Genomic DNA, 26,670 nt, shown 5'->3' on the forward strand with positions numbered 1-26,670 from the left:
CAATTATTTTATAGAGCCAGGACAGTGAATGTAAATTTTGACATCTAAAATAAAACTTGGCTTTGAAAACAAAAGTTTAACTCAAAATGGAAAAACAGGCAATGAAACATAGAGGAAAAGAGGGACCTGAGGACACCGATTAATTCACAGCCTTTATTTGTGCAAACAGGGTAACATTTCGACACCACTGTGTCTTCATCACAATCAAACGTTCGTCTATTTGCACAATTAAAGGCTGTGAATTAATCATTGTGCTCCAGTTCCTTTTGTTCTCTGGAAGTTTGCCGTCCTCCAGCTGAGAAGCATCTAATTCAGCTGTATTTTACTGGATGGTGCACAGAGAACACTGTTTGAGTTGGCATTGAAACAGTGAAAAGTTGTATTGGAACCAAAACAAAGTGGCACACAGAATAAAACCAGATTGTTACTAAATAAATGACATATTCAAGATGTTGATACAGATGACATAACTGGTAAAAATAAATGCTTGTGTAGACCATGCTATGGATCATGTGGACACTGACAGCGTTCTAAATCTCCATTTTTTTGTAAGTGGTACTACTGTTATGTAATGTTTCTAATGTGCTTTTTTTCTCTCAGTCCTTTCTTATTTATTATCTTCCCCTCTCTCTCTGATCAACTCTGTGTTCTTTTTTTAATAAATATTGGATGTGTATAATGTCAAGCTCTTTCTGTCTTTTGTATACTGTATTCAACGTTTTATTAATATAAATTTTAAGGTAAAGGTCATTTGTGCAACAACACTAACAGAGGAGTGGTAGATGACAATCAAGCACAGTCTGAGGTCTTATTGGGCACATGAGTGAAAACACCTGTGCAGGTTGACTTTAAATTCCCAATTTTTTTTGTCTAAAGTAACAAGAATGACCTTCAGTCATATGTTTCTGTACTTTATTATGCTACACAATACTTGCCTGTCAATACTTATTATAACCCTTCCAGTTTAACCAATTATCTAAACCTACTATGAATTCATGTTACTGTATCAGATAAAACCCTGATTGGTATTTTGTTGAAGGAAAATATGAAATTATACATTGAACTGGTTTTCATTGACATTTGCTTTTACCACGTCATTACTGCATGTATTTTTGGGACTAATAACTTTACAGTGTATTCATAGGCTGATATGCAATAAGTGTGTGCATACACTGGGCTGGTAGCCAGTAGCAGTAGGCCTATATGGCTTTTGGCCAGAAGATGTCACTATATGATAAGAAACAAGGTGCAGCCATCAATAACATTTACTATCCACATAAATGTTATGACTATATATATTTGACATCATAATGATTAATATAAAATACTTATTATACAATGATATATTGTTATATAACAGAAAAAGCTGATCACACATAGCATATTATAATGCCAGATTTATTTTAAGCAATCTTTGGCAGTCAGTAATAAAAGGAATGCGAGTAGCCCACCTATGGTGGACTGTGAGGATTATTAATATCCCTAGTAGTGAAATTACCAATGACGTTTTGTCAATTATAGGCTAGAAACTATTAATTCTAACTGTTTAAGGAATAGTTTCTAAAGGGGACATTTAAATGGGTCTCCAATTAAATTTATATTGTTAAATTTTTATTGTGTCACAATCGTTTTAGTAACATTTAACACAGTGAAATATGTGTGAACACTGGTACTTGAGTCACTGATGGTAGTAGGCTAATTGTGCAATTATTAACCAAACCTTGACAATAGTCCACTTAGATGGGGTTTGATGGATAAATGAAACCTACAAATCATAAAAGAAGATTTTCCTGGTGCAGTTTTGATTGGAGCAGTGTCGGGAGGCCCTGCCAGGACAGTTTCTGGTGCTGGAAGGTAGAGTGGGCTCTTATTTTGAAATCGAGGGTAGGCGAAAAACAGAAGCTGGGCCTTTTATTTTGAAGTGTCATATCGCCAGCTCTCCAGGCACAGGGAGAGAGAGAGGGGGAGGGAGGGAGAGGGAGGTAGAGTGTCATGGTCAGAGGTAGACCGAGTGAACACTCAGTAGTGGTGTAGCTACATTGGCAGCGGCAAGTATGACAGGAGATAAGTTTACAGGGTGAGCTAGGCTGGTTGGCAGCCGCTGTCGCATTCTTGGAGACACAAGGCAAACCGTTGGACGTCGACAAGTCGTTGGGCAGCTCGTGTTACTGGAGAAATAACTGGTGGACACACACGGTTTTTGAACACACACCAGCGGCGGCGGCAGCAGCAGGAGCAGCGCCAGTGTGTGTTTGGCGGCGGTCCCGCTGCTAGCGAAACATGAACAAAAACCACCGAGTGCCGAGCAACCGTTCACTGAGTGCCGTGGAGGTGAAGAGCAAGGTAACGCTTCGTATGGAGACTGCTTTGTCAGTTTATCTGCTGTGTTCGCAGTCTGAACTCTCCCCGTGATGATTACTCTGGCTAATTTAGCCTGCTAAGTGGCTTGATAGCAAGTTATGATGTCACACAAATTACATAGGTACAGGCTAGAGCTAAACCAGCCAACAGAGGTATAGTTACTCTGACTGGCTCAATGGTGGCTCGCCATATTTAAAACCTTGATTTTAACCGTGTTGTATTTTTGATTCTTCTGATAAGTTTGATAGCTAGCTAGTAAGTTTGAAGGCGGAGGTTTTGTCAGCTGACGCCGCAGTGAGCCAGTGTCACCTGTCACAGCGTCCTCCGCCGCTCCCCCCTGCTCATTTACCGAAGTTTGAGTCAAGTTTTCATTTCAGCATAACCGCAAGGGAAGTCTACGTAAGTAACAAGACGTTTAGCTATTCTATATTAGCCCAGAAAGACGCGTAAATATCGCTTGTCATGTTATTTTCATGTGCGTACAGGTGTCACATATGGCCTGCCTGTCATGGCTCCTTCCCCGACAGGCTGCCTGCCCCCTGCCTGTGGCATGATTAAACACACATGCTGAAGAATGAGGCCTCGGGGCGATTTCTCTGCTCAAAACTAGTTTTCATAGCTACATATATTGACACAAACCTCCACTACCTCTTTAGTTAACAATTAAAGTGTCCCCCCAGCCACTTTACACAAAATAATGGCATTTATTTTTACTTTCCAGAACCGAGCAGTCCAGAGCCATTTGAAATTTCTTGTATTTGAATGTCTTAATATCGGGGATCTTGTGTTGTTTCCCAGTCTATGATTGAACAATTCTGCTCTGGACGAATGGATAAGATGATGAGTGTCCAGGTTGGCAGTGAATTGTAGATCATCTTTTGTCAGTGCTGGGCAACAGTAACCACAACACTTGGTACTTCTCATCAACACCACCAATGGGACATTGTGCTCTGTCTGTCTCAGCGAAACAGTTGCCTAAAGATTAGGCATCTTCAGCCACTGATCCAGTCAGACCACACTGATGACTTTGTTTTTCAAACCCTATCAACATGTTATGTGAGAATGCATGTATGCTGAAAACATGCAGTCTCTCTTATCAATGTCAGGCTGCTTTATTACACCGTGTTTTTCAGTTGTGAACATATTATATCCACACATCACATAGTCTTCATTAATAATTCATCACATGTGGTGTGTTAGCTTGTCCACGTGGATGACAGACTCTTGCATACAGCCGACAGTGGTTTTGAAATTAGCTAGGCTACCACTCACAGCCCCAAATCTTTTCAAGATGCTTTGAAGAAATGTTACTTAATATAGCCTGCATGCATTGCAAGCAAACGTTTGTGTTTGTACAGTTGTGCTCATGTGTGTGTGCCTGTCTCCTCCATCCCAGTTTGGTGCAGAGTTTCGTCGGTTCTCGCTGGATCGGTCGAAGCCAGGTCGCTTTGATGAGTTCTACGGCCTCTTGCAGCATGTTCATCGCATCCCCAATGTGGAGCTGCTGGTTGGGTACGCCGATGTGCACGGCGACCTGCTGCCCATCAACAATGACGACAACTACCACAAAGCCATCTCCACTGCCAGCCCTCTACTCAGGCTGTTCCTGCAGAGGAAAGGTAAGCACAGAGGAAGTGTTTTTAGAGAGTGCCAGTTTCCACCTGTTTGTGATGACAGATCTGTTTTCATATGGAAATACAAACAAAGATCTTGTGTTAGCTTTGAATAGTACAGCATAGAAATATGGGGACGCCGTTGAACAGGAAAGTATGTAATCAAGCTTTGTGTATATTGTCTAGATAATCAAAAAGATAACATTTTAAAAGACCACAGTAACGCCTTATATTTTCAGTTTTTTGGGCTGCATGTTGCCCATGTGTTTTGTCCTCATTGAGCTGTCATTTCAAACAAACTACTCAGCACGCATGTCCTCGAGCTGTATCCTTTGGTGTCCTTCTCTGACCCACATAGCTAAAGGTCAGCGACCTTGCTGAGAAGCAGTGTTTGTTTCCAAAAACAATCTCCCTGCAAGTGTTGGACAAAACAAGAGAAAGGCAACATAAAGCGTGATGAAGAGAAGATTAATATTTTGCTGTGTTTTTTCTCACGTCTCTGTTATCAGCATTTATCAAACAGCCCACGGTATTGACCTTCTTTGTTAGCACGGCAGTCACAGGGCAGTGTGTCTTTACTGTTTTATACTGAAGTTCACCACGGACACTTTTTGCATACAATACTCCTGTTGTTTCTTACTTCCTCTTTGGCTCTCATACAATCATTACCAATAGATATCATAACTATGCCCTATACAGTATATGGTGTCAGACAATGCCTTTTATCTTTTCAGTTGCTGAGGGCAATGTGTTATTGGATTAGCACAAACGTGTCAGACTGAATTTATACTGTAAATATATGTGATCCTGATTGAGTTGATTTCTGAAGTGTATCCGTAGCTAATGAGTTGCTTAGTGTGACCTGCTGAATGCAGGGGAGACCCCAGGGTCTGCTCGCCGGGGCAGGTCGATCCGCGCGCTCTGTTGTGTTTAAGCTGTCTCGCTGTGCCATATGACCCTATACAAGCTAAGCCACTTTGTCAGGAGGAGATTAGTGGGGTCACTGTGTTGCGCTGCATGGGACCGTGTTTCAATTACACGCTTCAGACACTAGCCCCACGCTGGGCTCACTGCTGCTCACACACACACACACACAGAAAAACACATGAGAACGCAGGCAAGCAGGCATCACACATCAGTCATGCACTCACACACGCACTGCCTTTTAGAAAAGGTGGAACAAAACGGAAGGCGCACACACACTAATGCAGCCACAACCCCCTGCAGACCCCATTGCCCTCAGATCCTGGTTTCCCTCCTGATTTGTCTGCCCCCCTTTACCTTTCTGCTAAACACCAGTTGGTCCCAGCTTAAAAGGCTCTGCAGTGTGCAGATGCAGCAAATTGGCAGCTTATAGATAATTTATTATACATCTGCAGACACTAGTTATTATCTCTGGTGATGGCTCTATAGTGAGTTAATGGCTTATCTGTGTCAGGGCCAAGCGATTGTGTCAACACACTGAACGCTAAGCACGGTTTGTTTATGTGGAAACTAAACTATCTCACATCTTTAAAATCTGCTCTCTCTGCAACACTGTCAAATTTACAGATGATTTTATTTAGGAGAAATAGTTTTTAATGATGATGTGTCCTTCATGACCTTGTTTGTTGTTATGGTGGTATCTGCATAAATCACCCTCTACCAATTGGCGACGGTCCGTTTTTTAATACCTGATTTAGTCAGATGAGTCAACGGCAAACTTTTTCATGTTATCAGCAGCGTAGGAGGAAGTTCATAGTGGAGGGTCATTGTGGGTGGGTCACACTTAGTCACCTGTGCATCCACAGTTTTAAGTTCTTGACTGCTGAGTAATTCCACTAAATATATCAGTAATGGATCAGTCCAGAGTTTCAGTCTTTTAATCATAAGCTGGCTTGTAATGTCATCAGACCACTATTATGTCCTTTGAGACGGCAACTGAGCCATTATGTAAATGTCTTAGATGGTCAATGGTCAGATGAGATGTGATTGGTCATTATTGCATAAGAGCAGGACTCCAGTCAAGGCGGCAGTGTGGACCAAAGTTTGTTACGACTTGGCATTCATTGAATAGTGCTGTGAAATCCTATTACACACATATGACACAGATATCTGGGAATGTGTTTGGAGCTAATCAAAGTAACACCAAATCTCTAATCTCAGCGATTGTAAACAGGTTTCTGACAGACACTTTCAGTTGACATGAAATGTGTGCTTGTGTGTGTGTGTGTGTGTGTGTGTGTGTGTGTGTGTGTGTGTGTGTGTGTGTGTGTGTGTGTGTGTGTGTGTAAAAAAAAAAAAAAAAATGGTGTCTGGGGTCGGCACAGCTCAATCCATGCGTGTCATGTGAGGCTATTTTTGGCACTGCATTTTATTTGTCTGGAAGGCTAAACCCAGGCTACGTATATCCTATGCTAGGTGCTCTATGGGCTTTGTTCATTCATTGGCGTGTGGATGGTCCGATGGATGTTAGCCTGTGAGTGTCTGTTGTTGCATTGTTGTGGTCTGGTTCCTGAAGAATGCCCACATTGTTGTTGTTTCTGCATCGACGCTACATCACTGACCAGCCTTTCTTGTTCACTGCTGAAAAATGGGCCTATGTTTGGACTTCTGGACTCTGTCTATGCCAGCCATTTTTAAAATTGCTTCAAAACATCAATACAACTCAGCAGTAGCAGCGGGTATCCCCTACATCTCACCCCCATCTGTGAACAATGTGGCGATGACTTCTGAGCCGGCAGGGAGGTGTCCACTGTTTACTGGTTGTCATGGCAGCAGTGAAGAGGCCTGGTTATAGGTGGATTAACAGAGTCTCTTTAAGGCTAATGGGGCCTGCAAAGCATGCTGGGAGCAGTACTGCTAGCATTTGAAAACACAAACTGTCTTGAGGTTTGTCTGATCTGTCTTTCTACATTTTCATTTGTTGTTTGAATGCGTGTTATTCTTTTGTAGTTGTAGCTAGACACTACAGGAGCCATCTGAATCCGAAACAATAGAATCTAAATGATGAACAATCCAGGCAGCACATCATAATTCATTGATAGAGAAGAGTTATTAAGAGCTATTTCCTGGTGCACACCATTTCTGCTAAGCTCTGTGTAAATGGAGAGTGCTGTGGACATAAGTCAGCTGTAGAAAACAAAACACTTCATTGAACAATGTTGATGCTAGCTTCTGTCTTGTTGTCATATCAGGGCTGTTTTTAGATGCTGACATGAGTATCTTTTGCCAGACATGGTTGTTTCACATCTGGCCCCCAGTCAGTGTGTCAGTTGTTGTTTGTCATAACGCCTTGTCTTCTACTTAGCTTGGATTGGAGGGAATCAGTAGTATAATAATGTAATACTTTGCTTAACAGTATATTAAATTAAGCCCAAACACAAAATGACAATTCTCTCACAAATCAATAAGTATTAAAAAGCTCATGGTAGTAGTAAGAGATTTCAATGAAGTGCTGCTCCTTATTAAAAGCTAACTGTGTGCTCCAGATCACATCTGCCAAGACGCTACCTCAGCTGTCCGTTCTGTTAGGGTATTGCTTTGTTGGTTGACGCAAAGACTCCTTAATTTTTTTTTTTTAAAGATAATAATTATAATAATAATAGTAATAATGTAAAAATTATCTAGTTATTCATTGAAGTCCCCTTTGTTCACATTATAGCCCAATTGATGCTGGATTTTTGAGGCTCCAATTCAAGCTTCTTAAATGTGAATATATTTTGCTTTCTTTTTTCCTCTATGACGATAAACTGAATACCTACCTTACACAAGACATTTGAGGATGCCATATTGTGCTTTGAGAAACACTGATTGACATTATTAAATTTTTTTTGTTGTTACCATTTTATTGACCAAACAACTAATTGATAAATCAAGAAAATAAAAGATAGATTAATGGGAAATTTTAAAAAAATGTTGCAGCCCTACCACTGGTCAGGATTTGTCTGTCTAGCTCTAGTTGATGTTTTCAGTATTCCAATATTGATATTATTATTATTATTATTATTATTATTATTATTATGTCATTCATGTGCAAATCATTGCACATGAATGACATAATCATGTGCAGTCATTTTTGTACGTAGATAAAATAAATCATTCTGTTGGATGGCAAAAACTTTGAAGTCTTTAACCTGTGGGATATGACTCAAAAGAAGTGTTGAATGTTGCATTTCAGGTGTAGTTTCTGATCCAAGCATTGGGGAAACTGTGAGCCGCGCCCAGTTTTATGTTTGATTGGCTCCAAAAGAGATGTCCCTGTTTTCGAATGACATCGTGTTTGCCTTTATCAGCCATCCAGAACGTATGTACAAGCTCAGCATGCAGAGTTTCTAGGTTGTCATCCATGTAGACATAGCAGCTTTTCAAGCAGTCTCTTTCAGGGCGTGGGTTTGTTTAGTGACATTGCTCATATCTTGCACAGTTTCAGCCCTGATTGGCTTGTTACTCATCAGCAGTAAGGTAGAAGGGAAAGGTATGGAGAGGGACAGGAATGCTTGTATTTGTGTATCTCAGCAGGACTGCCTTAGTAATTAGTAACCAGTGCATGAGTCATCCAGTCAAAGAAAAGGAAATGTACAGTGTGAAAGTACAACACAGACAAAGTCTACCCACCCTGCAAAGCAAGCATTAGAGTTTGATAATAGCAGCAGCTCTTAGTGTGATAAGCGTTGTACTGAGTGTGTAAAGTAATGAAAGGGAGAGATGCTGTAGGTGCAGATTGACAGAGGTGGGGTGAGAATATGACAGTCACAGAGAGCCGGATGAAACCAGGACAGCGTGGTGGAGAAAAAGACTTGGATGGATGAGACAAAGCATGAAAAGTCAGCATGAGCGGGGACACAACAAGGAAGGAGAGATTTCTACTGTGAGCTTGCGATGGATTGGATTTAAAGCAAGAGAGACAAAGTGCTGGCAGGTGTAATGGATGTCATTTTCCCTAAGGAGCACACAGGAGAGAAGTTTAGGAGCATGATCTGTGAAAATAATATTTCCACCCCTGCTTTGGATCTCAAGTTTTCCACAGAGCATGAATTATTCCCTGGGATGCTGTATGTAATGAGTGAGGGAATGATGGATTCATAGCACTGGAGGAGGAATGCGTGGAGGAGGAACATATCTTAGGCTTAATAAGAGAGATGGAAGGATGAAAGGGAGAGAGAGTAAACACTATTAAAGAGGGAGTAATGTATAAGGCATTGTTTAGGCAAGGCATGTAATTAGAGATGTGGGGAAGGGAGAGGGAGTAGTGTAAATGTGATAGGAATGCACCGAGAGGGAGAGAGAGAGGGAGGGAGGGAGAGAGCGACAGAGAGAGAGACAGAGAGAGACAGAGAGAGGGGGAGAGAGAGGATGGGGGAATAGTATTAGTGCAGGAGGAATGCAGAGTGAGGCCCAAGCTGGGGAGGGTGGGAGAGAGAGAAAGAAATAAAGAGAGGGAGAGATGGATGAAGGAGGGAGGGAGGGGGCATTTTGGGTGGAATGTGGCCAGTCTCTGATCACGTCTGCTGGCTAGATTAGACAGGACAGCAGGGCAGTGCGGACCCTCGGCTCCAGAGCCCGGCTCCATCAACAAGGGGTATATAGATGGACGGAAAAGAGCGAAGAAAGCCGGGGACAAAAAATGAAAGCAGATAGCCAGAGAACATTTAAAACAAGGGAAAGCGCACCGCCTGGCAGGCTTCAATCTTGCTCTCTACCCTTTGAAACCTGGCTGGATGAGCCTTTCTGTAGGCTGCAAGAACATGAAGGGAGTGTGGGTTAGATGGAGGAAGAGTAGGGGGGGAGACAGTGGGAGTCCAGGCTCTCTGTTATAGAGACTGTCAGAATTTCTCAGCTCAGAGTTGGTTTGAGAAGATGAATGGTTCAAGGGAGGGAAGGAAACAGGGGAGCTCTGAAAAGAAACACAGACTGGATGGGAAATATGGAGGGAGATACTTTGGACCAATGCGGAAAGAGAAAAGGAGAGGTGAAGGGGAGGGTGAGGGCTTGGCAGTGGGCAAACTTGCACAGTGAAAGGGAGAAAGAAAGTGGACTGTTGACCACTGCAAACCATGAGGGAGAAACTGATAAACAAGAAAGATGGCAGGAGGAAAGATAGTAAGTGAGCTGTACTTTGCACAAATGCAGCTACGGTAAGGACCAGGAAGGAGTGTCAGGTGAATGTGTGATGTGCTTTAATGGGGATTGCTGACAGTTGTCAGCTTGGGACTCAAAAACATGTCATAAATGTCTGAGAAATCCTTGTGGCCTCATGGATGTAAACTAATAGGTGATAAAACAAAGAAATGTCACCAAAGATAAAGGAATTGGTAATCTGTGGCATCTTTTTATTTTGACTTTAGGGCAGACTGATGTAATTCTTTCCTATTTTTGATTAAAAAGCATTCCTTTCGTCTTCAGGGATTGGTGTTGCAGTGATATTGATGTGAAGCATGATAGCTGATACTCTTATCTGTGAATTTCTTCCAGCACACCATTCCAGCATATTTACCCTGGCTAGCTGCACACCAGAGTCAGCAGGCTCTGACATGCAGCTCTTCTGTTGCCTAACTACTGTTACTGTTTGTACTTTATTTGCTTCTTATCCTTTCTTTATTAATTAACAGCCTTTACACTTTAAATAAGCTATATGAAACTGATAACAGTAAAGGGTAGGTTCACATTTTCTTTTTTCTATCTGAGAATAACACGTCTTTGTCCATATGTACATTGAAAAGGTTATTGGTTGCTGTAATTGTGAAATTCCCTTACTACAAAGTAAGGATAGACTTTTTATTGGACTGGCCAATTTTCATTGCCGATATTCATTATTTTTCTGAAAATCCGTATTGGTGTCTTTTGTGTCTGATTATCGATAAATAAAAATGTATATAATCTGGTGCAGATTCCTTTCTCTGTCTGTAGTCACCACTCTGTGGTCTCACTCAATTCCCACAACACCGTGTGATTGCCAGGTTATTGCCTTACTTGTTACTTGAAACCAATCACCACTGAATAATCTAAATCTGCAAAGTAGCTAGTAACTAAAGTTATCAAATAAATATAGGGGAGTGGAAGTATAAAGTAGCAGAAAATGGAAATACTCTAGTAAAGTACCTCAAAAATACACAAATACAGTCCTTGAGTAAGTTGTATTTAAATTTCTCATCACTGGTTATTCTAAATTTTGAGAAGTTTTTTTGGTGACCACTAACAGAGAAAGGATGCTGCATCAGAGCCAACGTATTGAATTTAATTACATTTTTTTATTATACTGGCAATCAGACACAAAAACCACCGATACCGATCATTATGAAAATGCTGAATACCTGATAATCGTCCAGACTGATAATCAGTATACCACTAGAATAAACCATACTGGTCAGTTGGAATTGTGTTTGGAAAAGATCTCTTGTGGCCAGTATGAACAGGAGGAACAATTGCAAGGACCAATAATCTGTTTAATGGACATACAGTATAGGCAAGTAAGCATTGTTTTAATTGCTTGAGCTATAGTGCTGTCTGCTTAAAGTTCATGCTAGCGATGAGAAATTTGTAACTGCTTGTTGGCTGTGTTGTCTTCCAGAGCCAAATGCTGAAAGCAGTACAGAGACACAAGCACAGTATCCCCCTGCCTGTTCCCCCCCAGTAAAGTCCCTATTCAGACGAATGAGCGACAGGATTGTGAGGCTAGACTTGGGTTCCTCCAGTCCATGAGGCTGCTCCTCCCTCCCTTCTTCTCCTCCATCCTCCCCAACGTCTAGTCCGTCCTCTCCCTTCTCCTCCTGGAGGCTACACGTACAATAGTAGAGCCCAGACTCCTTCTTGTTACCGGCAACTGAAGCCTACATCCCCAAGTGACCTGCCTCTGTCCCCTACCCCACCCTGTCCCAAGCTCAAATCCAGCCTCAGCCCCAGGCACATCCCTGCTCCTAACAACACTGAACACCAGGCCAAATCCAAGCACCAACTGTAGTCCCTCCACTACCAGTCCAGTCGGCATGCCCTCATCAGATCCACACTTGTAGTTTCCACGCCATTGAGTCCTGTGCCTGGTTTGCCTGCATTAGCAACAGCAGCTAGGGAGCAGTTCAGCAAGAGTGCTACAGGGAAAGACGAGCATATTGGAGGCAAAAAGAGGAGAATCTGCAAGACCAAGAGGGACAGACAGAAGTGGAGACACCAAAGAAAAAATGGTTCCTGCTGAGATTGACCAGAGTGACTGAGGGACAGATTGAGTGAAGGGCATAGGGGAGAGGGTGAGGAGGAGTGGAGGTGGAGAGAGGTTAGAGGTGTTTATGTCAGCACAAAAGAAATTGATGGTATTTCCTGGTATTGTAGCGATGACAGAGTGTAGTGCTGTACATGAGTGTAGACGGGCAAATAAAATGTATTAATTCTGCATCAAGCCTCAAGCTGTGATAATTGTACACTGCATACTGCTACGTCACAGCTGGTCCCTCACAGTGTAGATTTTAGTTCCCGTACTTTTGATAAATAGCTCTTGCCAAGACAGAGTTATAAAGCCTGACTGATGAGTGAAATGGAGAAATGAGGGAGGTTATATGAGGAGACTTAGAAGCAGGCTAATGTTCATGACTGGAGTCTTTTGAATTATGGATTTAATAAGTCATTTGTCAGATTGTCAGCTCCATTACACATCAAGGCTTTGTCTTTGCTCTAGCTTGCCTCACACCTCTGCAGGTCTCTTCCACATCTTCCTTTCCTGAACGCCTAAGTCATATCAACACACGGTGCCGTCTGCTTCTCTGTTTTCTTGCTGTCCTTATTGCGTCCTTCCCTCTCAGCACTCTCCCTTTGACCTCCCTCCTTCCATTTCTTTCTCCCCATCTTATCAGCAGCATTAAGGCACTTTTATCTGGGCTGTGCCAGGGAGGTATGCTCACCACACCAGGAATAGTAACCCTCCGGGAATTTACTCCTTTGAAAATTTTTATCACCTCCTCCTCTCTTCCTTTTTTTCTCTCTCTCTCTCTCTGCTGTGTCTATTTGCTGTATTTCTGTCTCTCCAGCCTGTTTCACGTCTTTTTCTTTGACACCCACCCCTGGTTTTTCTCATCGACACAAGTTCACATTGACACACACGTACACTCCCCCTCCTCCCCCTCTTGTATCGTTCTGTGTCAGGAACACCGTGGCACCGGCAGTGTGGTGAACATCCAGGCTTATCATCAACAAAACTGACTGTTTCCAGAACACGACAACCTTCAGCTGCTTGTCTTTCTCTTTGCGTTTTTCTCACTTAGATCCTTGAGACATGTTAAAGGAACAGTTCATGTAAAAATTAAAATTCAGTCATTAACTACTCACCCACATGCCATGAAGTTTTGTAGTCCACAAACATTTCTGGAGCTTCACAGCAAACCAGAGTTGTGGCATTCTCCTAAACAACTGAAGTAGAAAGGGACTCGTTTTAAAACATGAAAGAACAACAAAAGAACAAAAAAAAAAGAAAGGAAAACATAAAATGGCTCCATACAGCTTGCATGGAATAATCCAAGTCTCCTGAAGCCCCAGGATCCAAAATGGATTTGAAAACACGTTATTTACACCCTTGACGCGCAGCCAAACTGAAAACACCTCAGACAGGTTGGGGACTACCCCTTTAAGCTTTAACGGCTATAGTAATTATTTTGTCTTAAAAGGAGTGCAAATAATGTCTTTTCAAATCAGTTTTCAGTATCGGGACTTCAAGAGACGCTGGGCAAGCTGTATGGAGCATTTTCTGTTTTTTACATTTTAAGTCCCAGTCTACTTCAGTTGTTGAGGAGAATGCCACAACTCTGGTTTGCTGTGAAGCTCCAGAAATGTTTTGTGGACTATGAAACTTCACCTGACTTTCCATCGGAATGAGGCTGAGTAGATAATGACTGAATTTTCATTTTCAGGTGAACTGTTTCTTTAATGTTGGATACTGAAAACCGGTGTCATGGGCAGGAGTTATCATTCATTATAAAGCAGACTGTACAATACAGACTGGCCCTTTGCTTTTAGCTAGAGCACTACTCATGCCTGTCTCTGTACAGTATAATACATCTGTGTGCTGTGACCTTGTTAATAATGCTCCATTCCTCACTGCAATGACTGTAGTTGTAATTAACTGGGTCTAATAGTAGCTACAGTGGGGGTGAGTTATTGTGCCATACAATAAAGATTGTTCTACTTTTACATTAATTCTATTACTTTGACAGCTGCTGCATAAATATCTAAAATAATACTGTGAATGTAGAGTCGGTAGTAGTAGTGATAGTGGCGGTGCCTATGACTGTCATGTAGCTCCTTCCTGGTTGTGTTGTGTCACCTGGGCACAGTATCGAGTTTCCCTGACGCAGAGCCCAGTACGACAGGTACCAGGAAGTAAAGGATTGTTACTGTCATTGTTGTCATCAAGGATCATTATGTTACGGGGAAAGCCAGGGCCTTGTCATCTGCATCATCATCATTGTATTGGTGTGTAAATGGGGAAGTAGCTGATACTGAAGAGTGACTCTCTGTAATGAAAGTGGTGGAGCATAAAAGGATGAGTGATACTAGAGAAGCAAGTGTATTAAAGTCAGTCATTTCTGGATCTTCACAGCAAAACAGCGCTGCAGCATTCTCCTTAACAACTCAAGTAGATGGAGACCTGTTTTAAAAAAGAAAAAACCTGAAGAAAAACCTAAAATGGCTCTTTACAGCTCTTCTGACCTAATTCAAGTCCCCAAAAGTCCAGAGATCCCACATTTATTTGAAAAGACGATTTTCCCTTTTTCTTAAAGCGGAAATCTTCACTGTAGAGCTCAATGAGCTCAACCATGTGTTGAGGATGTAAATAACGTCTTTCAATCAATGTGGTATCTCTGGGCTTCCAAAGACTTCATAATAATTTCATTTTTGGGTTAACTTTTCCTTTTAATGTCAACTGACGTCAAGGTGCAGCTCTCCTGATGTATGCTATATTTGTAATACATTTTTGTAGTTTTTTTTCCTCTTCTTTTTTCAAATTTTAGACCGTAAGAAAATAATTATCCTATGAGTAATATTCTTTGGTGGAGATGAGTAGTTTGTGTCACAGACAGCAAAATTGGTGTCAACAGCTGTGGCGTGTTCTGAATGCCTGCACATCCCACTTATTCTGAGCCATTAACATTGGCTCTTTTAAAGCCCAGAGTCCAGAGTCGGAGCGTGATGCATCCAGAGTGTGTGAAGAATAAAGCACTGAGGACGATGACGTGTTCAGCCATTGCACGCCAGTTCGCACAAGTGGTTTCCCCTCCTCAGGCAGAGTCGTCTTACTCCCTTCAATGTCAGGATAGATATGCATTAGTTGGTCACTCCTTGTGTCCTTGTGTGCGTGTGCTTGTGTGTTAGTTACATACTACAGCAAGGAATGACTAAGCATCACTATGGTGTCCTCGCTTGTGACGATGTGTGTTTGGTTGTCATTTTCTCCTCCATTGCTTCGCTTCCTTTGCTCCTCACTGACTCCATTCAAAGTGTGGGAAATCAAAGCAGAAACTGCATAGTTGGAATACCTAACCTGCACAGAGCCATGGCCAGTGCAGGGCCGGGGATTATGTTTTTACTCAGGGTTTGCAAATTATGCCTTTACTGATACTGATACACTGCAGGTGTTTCTTCTGTTGTGGTTTTTGTGTGAGGAGATGAGAAGGTGACCGGCAGAGCTACTTTCAGGCACATAAGTTGGTGACAGAGTTAATTTGCGGTTGTTAAAGGAGTGATTTCATTAAAGTTTGGCGACTTTGGCGAAAAGACAGATAAAGACAAAAATGCCAAAATCAAAGCAGCTGAGGCTCAGATATCCAGACTCTATAATATGAGTTAAGCTCTAAAAACACTGGATCCTGCCTTTCCCCTAATGCAACAAACAGCCTCTTTTCATTCAACCTTCTTTGGTAAACACCTGCACCTTTCAAATTCCTACTGTAGTCTCCAAGCCCAGTGCGACTTAGCCTCTGATTATGTCACAGTGACGTCCTCAGAGTTATTTTCTCAGACCTGACAGAGCTCCCCTAGAGCCACAGAAGACATTACATCGTTGTTTTCACAGGCTGTGTAGTACTATCCATGGCCAGTAAATTGACCGTTGGCTAAACCCCTATTATCCCAAACAGTGATTGTCCAAATGACCACTCATGAACAGGACTAAAGAGCCTTTGATTTCTCCACGTTTAAGGTGTGTGCATGGGGCTGTAGTAAGAGCGTTAGCCTGTATATAAAGCATTAGGAGAGTGCTGTCTTATTTTTTTGTCCTTTCCAAACCAAGTAAGGAATGTATCAGACAGTGTGTTTGTCAGCCTTGATTAGCTGAAAAACATTAGCATATCCGGCTAACTAGGTTATTACTTACTGTACATTAAGAACCTAGCGTTACTTCCAAAGCCAAGTACACTAGCGTTTCATACCACATTACAGGCTACGCTAAAGAAAAATCCCTTCACAATAGTGAAGGGTGATGTTAGTGGTCCTATACTGCTATTAGATTTGGGGAAGGAACACAAAAACAATGCTTCTTAATTTCCATGTTCTCTTCATGTATCATCAGTTGTTGGGGAATGGGGATGCTCACTTTTGCCTGGCACATGTTGCTCTACCTTACGTCTTCTATCACAATATGCTTGTAGCCATCAAATGCATGTACAAGACTCCCTTTATGGTGTTTCTTTTTTAAAAGTCAACTGTGAACATTAAATAGTCAGCAACTCATGGAGCGGATGTTAGCATAGTAGCTAGCTAGCCTCTACTGGTAAAATTTGTTGTTGTAATTAGAGAAATGAGATGCCTGATTTGTTTACTTCGGTCTTGATTTCAGACAAGTGTAAACAAAAGCAGTAAGTAAACCGCTTAAAACATCCTTGAAGTAAACAAATGGCTTAAAAAATTACAAAACAATTTAATCTGCCACTGTTTTATGTGAACTGCATATGACATGCAAGAAAGGAAAGCAAGTGTGACAGATGATGGGTGTAGCAACAGTAACTAAGGGGGGTGGGGCTCAGCAGATAAAATCAGTGGAATATCTCTTTTACGCAGCATGTGAGCAATAAAATAATTTGGAGGGAACTTAAGAAAGATTTGAATGAGTAGAGAAACTGTGGTGGAAGACTGCCGGGAAACGAGCTCTTCATGCCTGCATTGATTTGTTACAAACTGGCCCATAAATGTTTAAACAGCAGTGCTGTGTTAAATATCCTCTCAAACTTTTGCACCATAAAACTTTCCTATCTCTTGCCCTCATACTTGACCTTAGATTTTTTTCAATGAATCATTAGCCAGACGAGCTGCATACCTGTACACACTCTGTGGCTGAAGCATACCTTTATATATTTACAGCCTGGTAGTGGATTGTTGCCCTTTCGCTATTATTGACGACAGCACCCAGACTGTGCTCGTCAGTTGTGATTATTGCGTTATTGCTTTCATTGATAGACCACTGACAGTGCTCTGATATTCTCATAATGCCAAACACTTGGTGTGAATGCATCAACAGCACAATGATAGATACATTAATAAACTGAATAGACTAAAATTAATAGATAGTAGGATTCATCAGATTTTTAATGATTTACATTTCTGTTAATACACAATGACTTAAGCAAACACATAGAATACCTATATACCCTATATGAAGATTTTATTATGTTGTATATAATACAGGGAATGTCATATTTCCATAAAATGTGGCGGCTGAGGGAGTGGATGGATGGAGGCCAACATAAGTATCATATGTATACACATATAGGGTTGTTTTTATGTGGTAAATGTGACATTTTTTTGTTTGAAACATTTGATGGTATTGTTTTTTCAGAGTATGTTTGGAATACTCATATGGAAATGAACGAGTTCACAATGAGTACCATGAATGTCACATTTGCAAGCCAAATAGGTTCATTTTGTAATATGTAGATGTTCCACGTCTACTGTATTCTCTGAGTTTCCTACATCTGTAATATCCACAGTATTTTTTGTGAGAATACTAGACTGAGGACCACCCTTTATAATTAGTTTAACATCCTTATGTAAAGTTAGACTGCCCCAAATATGGAATTACTATACAGTGATCTGTTTGTGCTTCCTTGATGCCATTCATTTACCTCAGCCACCCTCATATGCCGTAAAGATAAACCAGTTATGTACATTTTACAATTACAATTTTGCACATAAAGGTTAAATATCACTTCCACATATGTATTACAGTACACATACAAAATCTCTATTCTGAGTCAAGGTAACATTTGCAAAAAAAAGTATAATTAGCACAATAAATCCTTAAAATTACATCTATTTCTTCAGCCTCATTAAAAATTCTAAATGATATGAATATGCCAAATGCTGGACAGTCCATTCTCAGTATGTGTAATGGAGACAAGTTTCCAAACTATTTGTGGCCATGTGTGTAAGCCTGCCTCTTAAAATGAGATTTTCAATGAGCACAGAGAAAATGTGAAAACAGCCTTCTATCACACTCTGCACAGACACATACATCAATCGACACAGTGAAGCTCAAACATTCAACTGAAGACACAAGAAGAAAAACACTTTTTAGACTGGAGGGGGAGGGTCATGCAGTATATTACTTTTTAGTGTCACTGGGACAGTTGGAGTAGTTTTATTCTGGAGCCGTGTGTTCAAATAAAAAAGTGGAAACAAAAGAAGATCATTTGCACTTCAGACGAGGAACAGTGTGTGTTTATATTGTGCGGTGCCTAAAGGCCTTTGTAGCCAATTAGACTGAGAGCTTTACTTCTGTGCCCTAATGAGCTTTAATGTAGCTATGGTTGTTCAGGGTATTTGGTTTCTCAGTGCTGCTGTTCATTAGAGCTCAGGCATCACCACAAAGCAGATAGACCTTACAGACACATGTTTACTGTGTGTGTGTTTGAATCTACGCCTGTCTGCTTGCATGTTAACTTAGTGTGTGCGCACTTACACATGCTGTCGTCAGGAAGTTGCATGCAAATAACATTTGCAACCAGAACAGCATGTCTTTGCCGTGTGTGTGTGTGCCTGTGAGTGGCCCTGAGGGACCGTCCCATTCCCCTCAACTATAACTCTATTGTCAGGTCTGGCCTTTCATATGCTGGAGATAGAGGGATGGTTTATATGAAAAGAAGTCTAGAAAGAGTGAAATAAGATGTGGAGAGTCGCCTCCTCCTCTGCATGACTGCACTGCAAGAACAACCCTTGTGTCGGTGGAGGGAGAGGTGTGTGTGTGGGGAAGCGCTTTTAACATCCACCTGTATGCCCTTTTTGCATAACGCTTCTCTTTATGGCCCTGTTTACATGCATGGCAACTGAGGTGAAGGCATGTAGGAACAGTTTGAACAGGAAAAAAGCTCAGATGAGGAAACTAGTGTTTCACAGACTCTTATGAAGCCATTCTAGCTATATTTTTTCTCATGTGGAGTTGGCCCATAAGGTCAGGACTGGCAAAGATATAGTAAGTGTGTATGTACTGGACTCGTGCCTCATGGGAACTGAAACAGGAGACTGGCCGCTCTTTCTCGAGACAGTTGATCCTTTGTTTTGGTTTTAGAGATGGAGAGGGGAGTGGTGGGGTGCCTACCTGAACCTGAGAGCCCGAATCTTTATCAGCTACCTGAATGGATATTTTCCCAGATTACTCACACACACACACACACACACACACACACACACACACACACACACACACACACACACACACACACACACACACTCAGAGGGAAAGACAAACAGCAAGGAGAGAAGTATTCATTGTAAGATTGCCAGAGTTTTATTTATAGAGCGCTTTCATCTAAAAACAGTTCACAACAAAGTGCTGTAACAAGGTGAAAAAGTCGAACAAGAAAGATGTTAAAAATAACACCAGAAATAGACAAAAACTTGACTTTATCAGGCAAAAAAAGATGAAAGTCACAAAGATGTTAATCTTTAGCTTCTCGGATGGTGCTGGTTAACTATTAGATAGCCAAGGTCCAGTTTTTCCCTCTCTTACCTGGCCAGCCCTTTGGTCTAGTGTTAGTGTAAGCATTGTTGGGTTAAAGTCTATAGTAGCGTGACACTGTACACACTTCCTCCTCAAAATGTACAAAACAAAGGGCAGGGTTTCATGGCACCCTGTGACTCATGTAGTTAAAATTTGGCTTTAATATTCTCGGTTCAGATGTGACCTTTTTGGCATGTCAACCTTCCTCAGTCTCTCATCTGTAACAGAGATGCCAAAAACTCTTTATGGGAGTAGTTTGACATTTTGGAGAAAAGCACTCATCTGCTTTCTTGAGTTTGTGAAATGATACCAGTCTTATATCTGTCCATTAAACATACTGCAAGGAACTTTTAACGGTTATGAAACCGTCTTAGTTCCATAGTAATCCCTCCATATGACCTACATTAGCAAACGTGACCATCAATGAAAAGATTGGCTGTTTCTGTTTAAGTAAAATATTTATTCTTGCCTTGCCAGTCTCTGGGTTGGATTCTGACTTACAGGACAGAAACTACTTTTCATGGCAGAGTGTTGAGGATGACTTTAGGAGTCTCACAGCCTGAGGAAAGAAGCTGCTCTGTAATCTGATGGCACGGCAGTAAAACAAGTTAAATTGTCTCTCCATTGTCCTCTTTGGACCACAGGAGGCTGCTAGAATCAACAAAAATAAAAGTTCCTTGCAGTAGCCACTTAGCTCAGCTTTGCATTCTGTGCAAGTGTAAAAACGATGACGTTCCTAGAGGTGACAACAAGACTCCAGGAAGTCACTGCGCCCAGACACAAAGGAGTAAAACCACTTTACACTTACACTGCACAAAAATAGATATAATGTGGTAATTAATTAGAGAGCTTTACTTTGCTTGAAGGTAGACTGTTTTACATTTAGGCAGCTAACTGCACAAGATGTATCAGGCCGATAAATTATTGGCCAAACATTGGGAAATGTATATTATTGCCTATTGCCTATCTCCGTGTCTGTGAAATTCTAACCGATAAATACAAGTGAGAATGTGAAAACAAGTTGTTTTCATTGACTTAGCAAGTGTAGCCCTTACAAACAATGCAGTAACATACAGAGAGTAACTGTGTGCACCTTGAAAGTTGGTTTGTGATCCACCGATAAACACGGAGGAGGAGGAGGAGGAGGAGGAGGAGGAGGAGGAGGACATCGTGCTCATGATGTGAAAACTGCTGCACCTGGGTAGAACCACGCACTGTAGCAATTGCAGTTTGCAATAGGTATTCCATAAGGGTATTAATAATAGTAATATTAAATCACCCTTTGCTCACTACATTCTAGCCTTTCTTACCCTCAGGTGTGAATGAATAACAGGTTAGGAATTTCTTTCTAAAATACAAAAATGTGAAATTATCGGTCATCTTATCGGTATCGGCCATGAGAAGCAGCTATCGGTATCAGCTGAAAAAAATCCATATCCTGCATCCCTACTTCCCCCCCTTTGTTAAGTAGTAATGATTTCATTGGGCCTTAATGTATTTCTTGACTATGTATGCCAGGATTCACATGGACAATCTGTGACACCACCCATATGCTCATTAAATCTGTAAAACAGCATCTCTGCTCACCATATGTACCTGCCGCCACCCACAAAGGCGGGTGGAAGCGTGTCAAAGAGTGTTGATGAAGGACTCTCTGTGAGTTGGACTGAGCGCCTGGTTGGCTGGTGTGGTATTTTGCATCAGTAAGACCTGAGAGGAGCTGTGTGTGTTCAGCACAGACGCCCTTGCAGGGATGCCTCGGGCTAAGAGCTGCTCCACTGCAAAACATTATTCATTCTGCTGAAACTACATGATGCAATAGACAGTCAGCCTGAATAATGACATCATGTGTAAAGAGCCTAGAATGATGTTAAAGGAAAAATTAAGCAGCTTTTGGTAACGTGTGTGCTCTTTGTTCTCTCTTCCCTTTCTCTCTGCCAACCTTTCCCCCTCCCATCTCTCTTCCTCTTCTGTACTTCCCTTCTCTACTTCCTCTACTGTTTTGCAGAAGAAGCCGATTACACGACATTCGGTACTGACTCGCTGACCAGGAAGAAAAACACAGTGCTTTCGGCAGTTCTCCTGCGGCCTGACACCAACAGGAAAAAACCACCTGTGATCATCAGCCTCCCGAGGGACTTCCGCCCCGTCTCCTCCATCATAGATGTGGACATCCTCCCTGAGACGCACCGACGTGTTCGCCTATACAAGCACGGCCAGGAAAAGCCTCTGGGCTTCTACATCCGTGATGGCTCCAGCGTACGGGTCACTCCACAGGGCCTGGAGAAGGTCCCGGGGATATTCATCTCTCGCATGGTGCCTGGCGGGCTGGCGGAGAGCACCGGCCTGTTAGCGGTTAATGATGAGGTGCTGGAGGTGAATGGTATTGAGGTGGCAGGAAAGTCTCTGGACCAGGTGACAGACATGATGATCGCCAACAGTCACAACCTCATCATCACCGTCAAGCCTGCCAACCAGCGGAACAATGTTGTACGCAGTGGGGGAGGAGGAGGAGGAGGAGGTGGAGGTGGTGGGGCGTCTGGCAGCTCAGGACGCTCATCAGACAGCGGAGCCAGCTACTATGGCTACTCATCACAGGGTGGGGTCGCCGCAGCGGTGTCCATGCCATCGCACATCATCCAGAACTTCCCCGTGGGAGAGCTGGAGAGCGACGAGGACGACGAGGACCTGGTGATCGAGGCAGGAGGCGAGGCCGAACCCATCAGACGCGCCCCCTCCAACTATAGCATGCCCTCCCTGCCTCGCTATGAACCGCACCTCAACCTCCGCTCTGCCACCACCTCCACATCCGCACTCTCCATCAACGCCAACGGGACCCTACCAGCCAGCGGCAGCAGCGGATCACTGAGCAACGCCAATGCCACTTCGACCACGCCGTCGCCAGACAGAGCAATGGAGCGGCGGAGCCTGGAGGAGGATGGCACTGTTATAACTCTGTAGACTGTGCATTCACACTCTAAACACTGGAAACCACAGACACTCAAATACTGCTAAACACACCTGTGGGAGTCATGGGTCAGAAAATCAAACATCCTGTTGCATCATTCAGTGACTGTACCTGAGAAGCACAATGTAATGTGTACATATTACATCTCAACATGACGGAGGCATAAATGTTTGTACATGCTAACATCTACACATCAGACAGTGCACCCCATACTTGCTCCTTTACATGCCAATGACCACGCATGTGTGCCATAGTGGTGACGCCCTCCCTGGCTCTGCAGGCACAAACACGTCAGAGAAAGAAGTGTAGAAAATTAGGGTGGCCCCCTACCCTCCAGTTTATTTCTAAATCACTAGAAGCACTTGTTTTTACCCCAGAAACTATTGTTACGGTGAGTTTCCACTAGAGGGCTCAGATGAGACGCCCCATCCTCCTCATATCTTCTCATCAGTCTCTTGAATAGATAAAGATCCTGTGAACCAGTTCATTCCATAACAAAAACAAAGTGAAGCAGGATTTTTGCTCAAGCATTTGATGACAATCTGTGGTTGTTTTCTGCCTTGTCATTTGACACCCCACCCTCTGCACCACACTATGACCTCCTCCCTTCCCCCAGGTGACCACAGCATGCGATTGGTACACAGTTGCGGTACTTTCCACAACAATCGACCAAGTGCTGAGATCTGCAATAATACTGTAGTTTTTATGTAGGAGAAACCACCTAAAAAATGATTCTGGGTTCTTTGTGTTGGCTCAGATGCTTTTAACCACTGTCGTTAGCTGTTTCTCCTCTTTTCACCTGCTGTGTTAATGACTGACTGATAATGAAAGGTTGATTTTCGTTCTTGGGAGCAACTCGATTATAAGGCTTGTTATTTTTTTTATGTTTTTTCTGTTCCTTTTTTTTGTATCTCACAAGTGACTGTATGACCAGTTTCCATCTGACTTATTGGAAAGTGTGAGTCACTCCAGAAACACTCTCCTACCTGGGAATGAGACATCTCAGAATGAATTTCCTTCTCATCTTTCCTTCATATTGCACTCCCTCCTTTTCATGACAAGGGCTATTTCCCCTGCTGCGTGTGTACAAATGACAAAATGTGAATGTCATTTAATTAGTTTTGTTTGTTTGTTTTCTCCCCCTCCATTCTTTCTGGACCATAACTCGACATATCTAATCTCAGTGCTGTACAGTTTATTCATCTCATGTTTTTAGCCAGGCCCTGAGTTCACTCGGATGTGTCCTGAGATTTTCACAAATGAAAAGCGATCTCTCCAGTTCTTCTTCCCATTTTTAAAAAAATCTTAAATGTCAATGAACTCAATGGTTCATTATGAGACAATGTTAAGACAGCTGTTTTCAGAATAGCAACTAAATTGATCTATATGACAGATCAATAGCTGGACTGTAACGTTATCAGCAAATACAACCACAGATGAGAGTTGAAATGAGTGATACGTGCAGTGAAAACAGAGAAACTGCCTGTATCTCAGAATAAGCCCTGGTTAGATTGAGTCATATTTAAACAAACACACATGTAGGTACACCCGGCACAATACTTTCTGTATTTGATAAAGGCGAGGTCCTGGCTCTGCTCTGTATCTGGTATTTCCATTGAAGCTGTTGCTTTCCTTTTAACAGTTCTTAACAAGGCTGTAATGAATTTCCTGATTGACAGATTAGGGCCAAATTAAAAAAATCCTTTCTTCACAGCTGAAAGAAACGGATCAGAAACATTTTCATATGCATTTAACAAGTCCTGAACATTATGTATTTTAGGCTGGATAAATACACTTGACGTTAATTAATTAGAGGTTTTTTTGGTAGTGGAGTTGTAAATTGTATTGTGGGATTTTCAGATTTCAAGGAAACGTTTACCCAAAAATGAAAATTCAGTCCGTCAATTGGCCGAATCTGCCGACAGTGGGATGAAGGTTCGTAGTCCACACAACACTTTTGGAGTGTCACAGTAATACATATGGTATATCCTCCTTAACTTCTGAAGTAGATGGGGACTTGTTTTCAAATGTTAAAAAACTGATTTGAAAAGATGTTCACACCCTTTTTGGCTGAAATCTTCAGTATAGCTGCTAAGCTAAAAGCGTTGGCATTCACTCTGTCTGGTGTGAGTGGGTGAGGGTTATTGAGGAGCTGAATTTCGGTTGTTTTGCACTTTTTAAAACAGCCCCTTATACTTCAGTTGTTTAAGAGAATACTGCAAAGCTCATTGGCTGTGAAGCAGTAGAGTAGATAATGACTGAATTTTCATTTTTAGGTGAACTGTTCCTTTAACACCTATTTATCTGCTGGTGAAATCACTCAGAAATTTGTTTTCCTGATCACATCTACTGAAAGGTTCTCCACAGACAGAAGTCATTCTCACTCGGTTTTAGTTCCTGTTCTTGAAGTGGATCCATAACATCGATGGGAAGTGTACTGTACATCCATTAACGTAACACGCTGCTGCTAACTGCCTCCCTGACATGAGGGCAGACGCTTTATTATTTTCCTTATTGATTTTCAGCATTTGGTCTCCTTTGAAAAGTGATCAGTTGACTTTGCATGGATTTTTATCTCATTCACAAAAACATGGTTCACACACACTGACTCAGTAATGTTTATTGTAATGAACCACAGTACATTATTCGGATCACCATCACACTAATGCCCATCATTTGTTCTGTTCTTTGTTTGTGAAGAGCCTATCAGACAGTGAATATCTGTGACTGGAAACCAACACACAGGTCATATATCGTCATCCATTGTTATAGTTCGAGCTGTTTCTTTAAGGTACTGTCTTTTTGGCCTTTTATGGTACACTGCTGGTGGGATTCAGTCTTCTCTCATTCCCGACATCAAACAGTAATGAATGGTACTCTGAATGGAAGACTATGAGAAATCAATGTTAATTTATTTTCTTTGTTTCTAACTTTACCACAGGACACTGGGATTGTAACCACAGCGACGTTGTTATTTTATTCTCTAATCATGCGTCTGCATATTTTCTTTCTTTGTACACATTTTATGACTTTATTTTTATAACTGATACGTTTTTGTTTATTCCTGATTGTTGTTTTGTTTATAAATCTCATGGTATGTAGGTATGTTATTGCCCAATAGGAGATGATTTTAGAAGATGATTTTACTGCAACAGGAGAATGCATGTGCAAGACATGACACTATTATTTTATTTTCCCATACTGTGAATTATCAATATTTTGCGGGAGAGAAACAGTTGTATTAGCACAACCCCAAAACAGGCTACATGTTTTGCTTTGTGTCCGATTTTTTTTTTAAAGTGATCGAGCAATGATTTTTGCTTGCCAGATAAATTCTAAGGTATAGATTTGTAATGAAGATTGTCAGTATTTTCATATTGATGCTATATATGATGTACATTTTTATCACATTTAATGAAAATGTTTTAAGACTCAACTGGAGATGTATGAATAAATTAATGTACACCTGTAATTGCTGATTGGAGGAGCTGGATAAAATAAACTAATATGTAGCAACCTTCATTTTCTCGGTGTCTGTCAATGTGTAGAAACAGCTGTGAATGTAAACGTTGTAAAGTGTGGTTCATACATAAACACATAAACTGAACAGGTTTATATGATTGTGGTGTTTAGCGCCATCTGCAGGACGTTTCAGGAAACGGTTTATTTTCCTTGGGAGCGCTTGATTTGTTACAGCGGTGAAAACGCCGAACTGTTGCTCCACTCCCGTAACATAAGCAGGGTTGAAGCGAACCTCAGACCACCTTCACAATATA

General features: G+C 41.7%; 1 protein-coding gene across 1 annotated transcript; it reads left to right on the forward strand.

Annotated features, from left to right (window-relative positions):
• The first annotated feature begins 1,941 nt into the window (after nt 1-1,941).
• On the forward strand, nt 1,942-26,414 carry pard6b (par-6 partitioning defective 6 homolog beta (C. elegans)). The gene is made up of 3 exons (XM_084367705.1): nt 1,942-2,343; nt 3,758-3,980; nt 21,935-26,414. The coding sequence occupies exons 1-3, from the start codon at nt 2,281-2,283 to the stop codon at nt 22,885-22,887; spliced, it is 1,239 nt and encodes a 412-aa protein (XP_084223831.1). The 5' UTR covers nt 1,942-2,280; the 3' UTR covers nt 22,888-26,414.
• Nucleotides 26,415-26,670: the final 256 nt, after the last annotated feature.

Source organism: Pagrus pagrus (assembly GCF_965226575.1).
Source record: "Pagrus pagrus genome assembly, chromosome: 11".
Taxonomy (NCBI): domain Eukaryota; kingdom Metazoa; phylum Chordata; class Actinopteri; order Spariformes; family Sparidae; genus Pagrus; species Pagrus pagrus.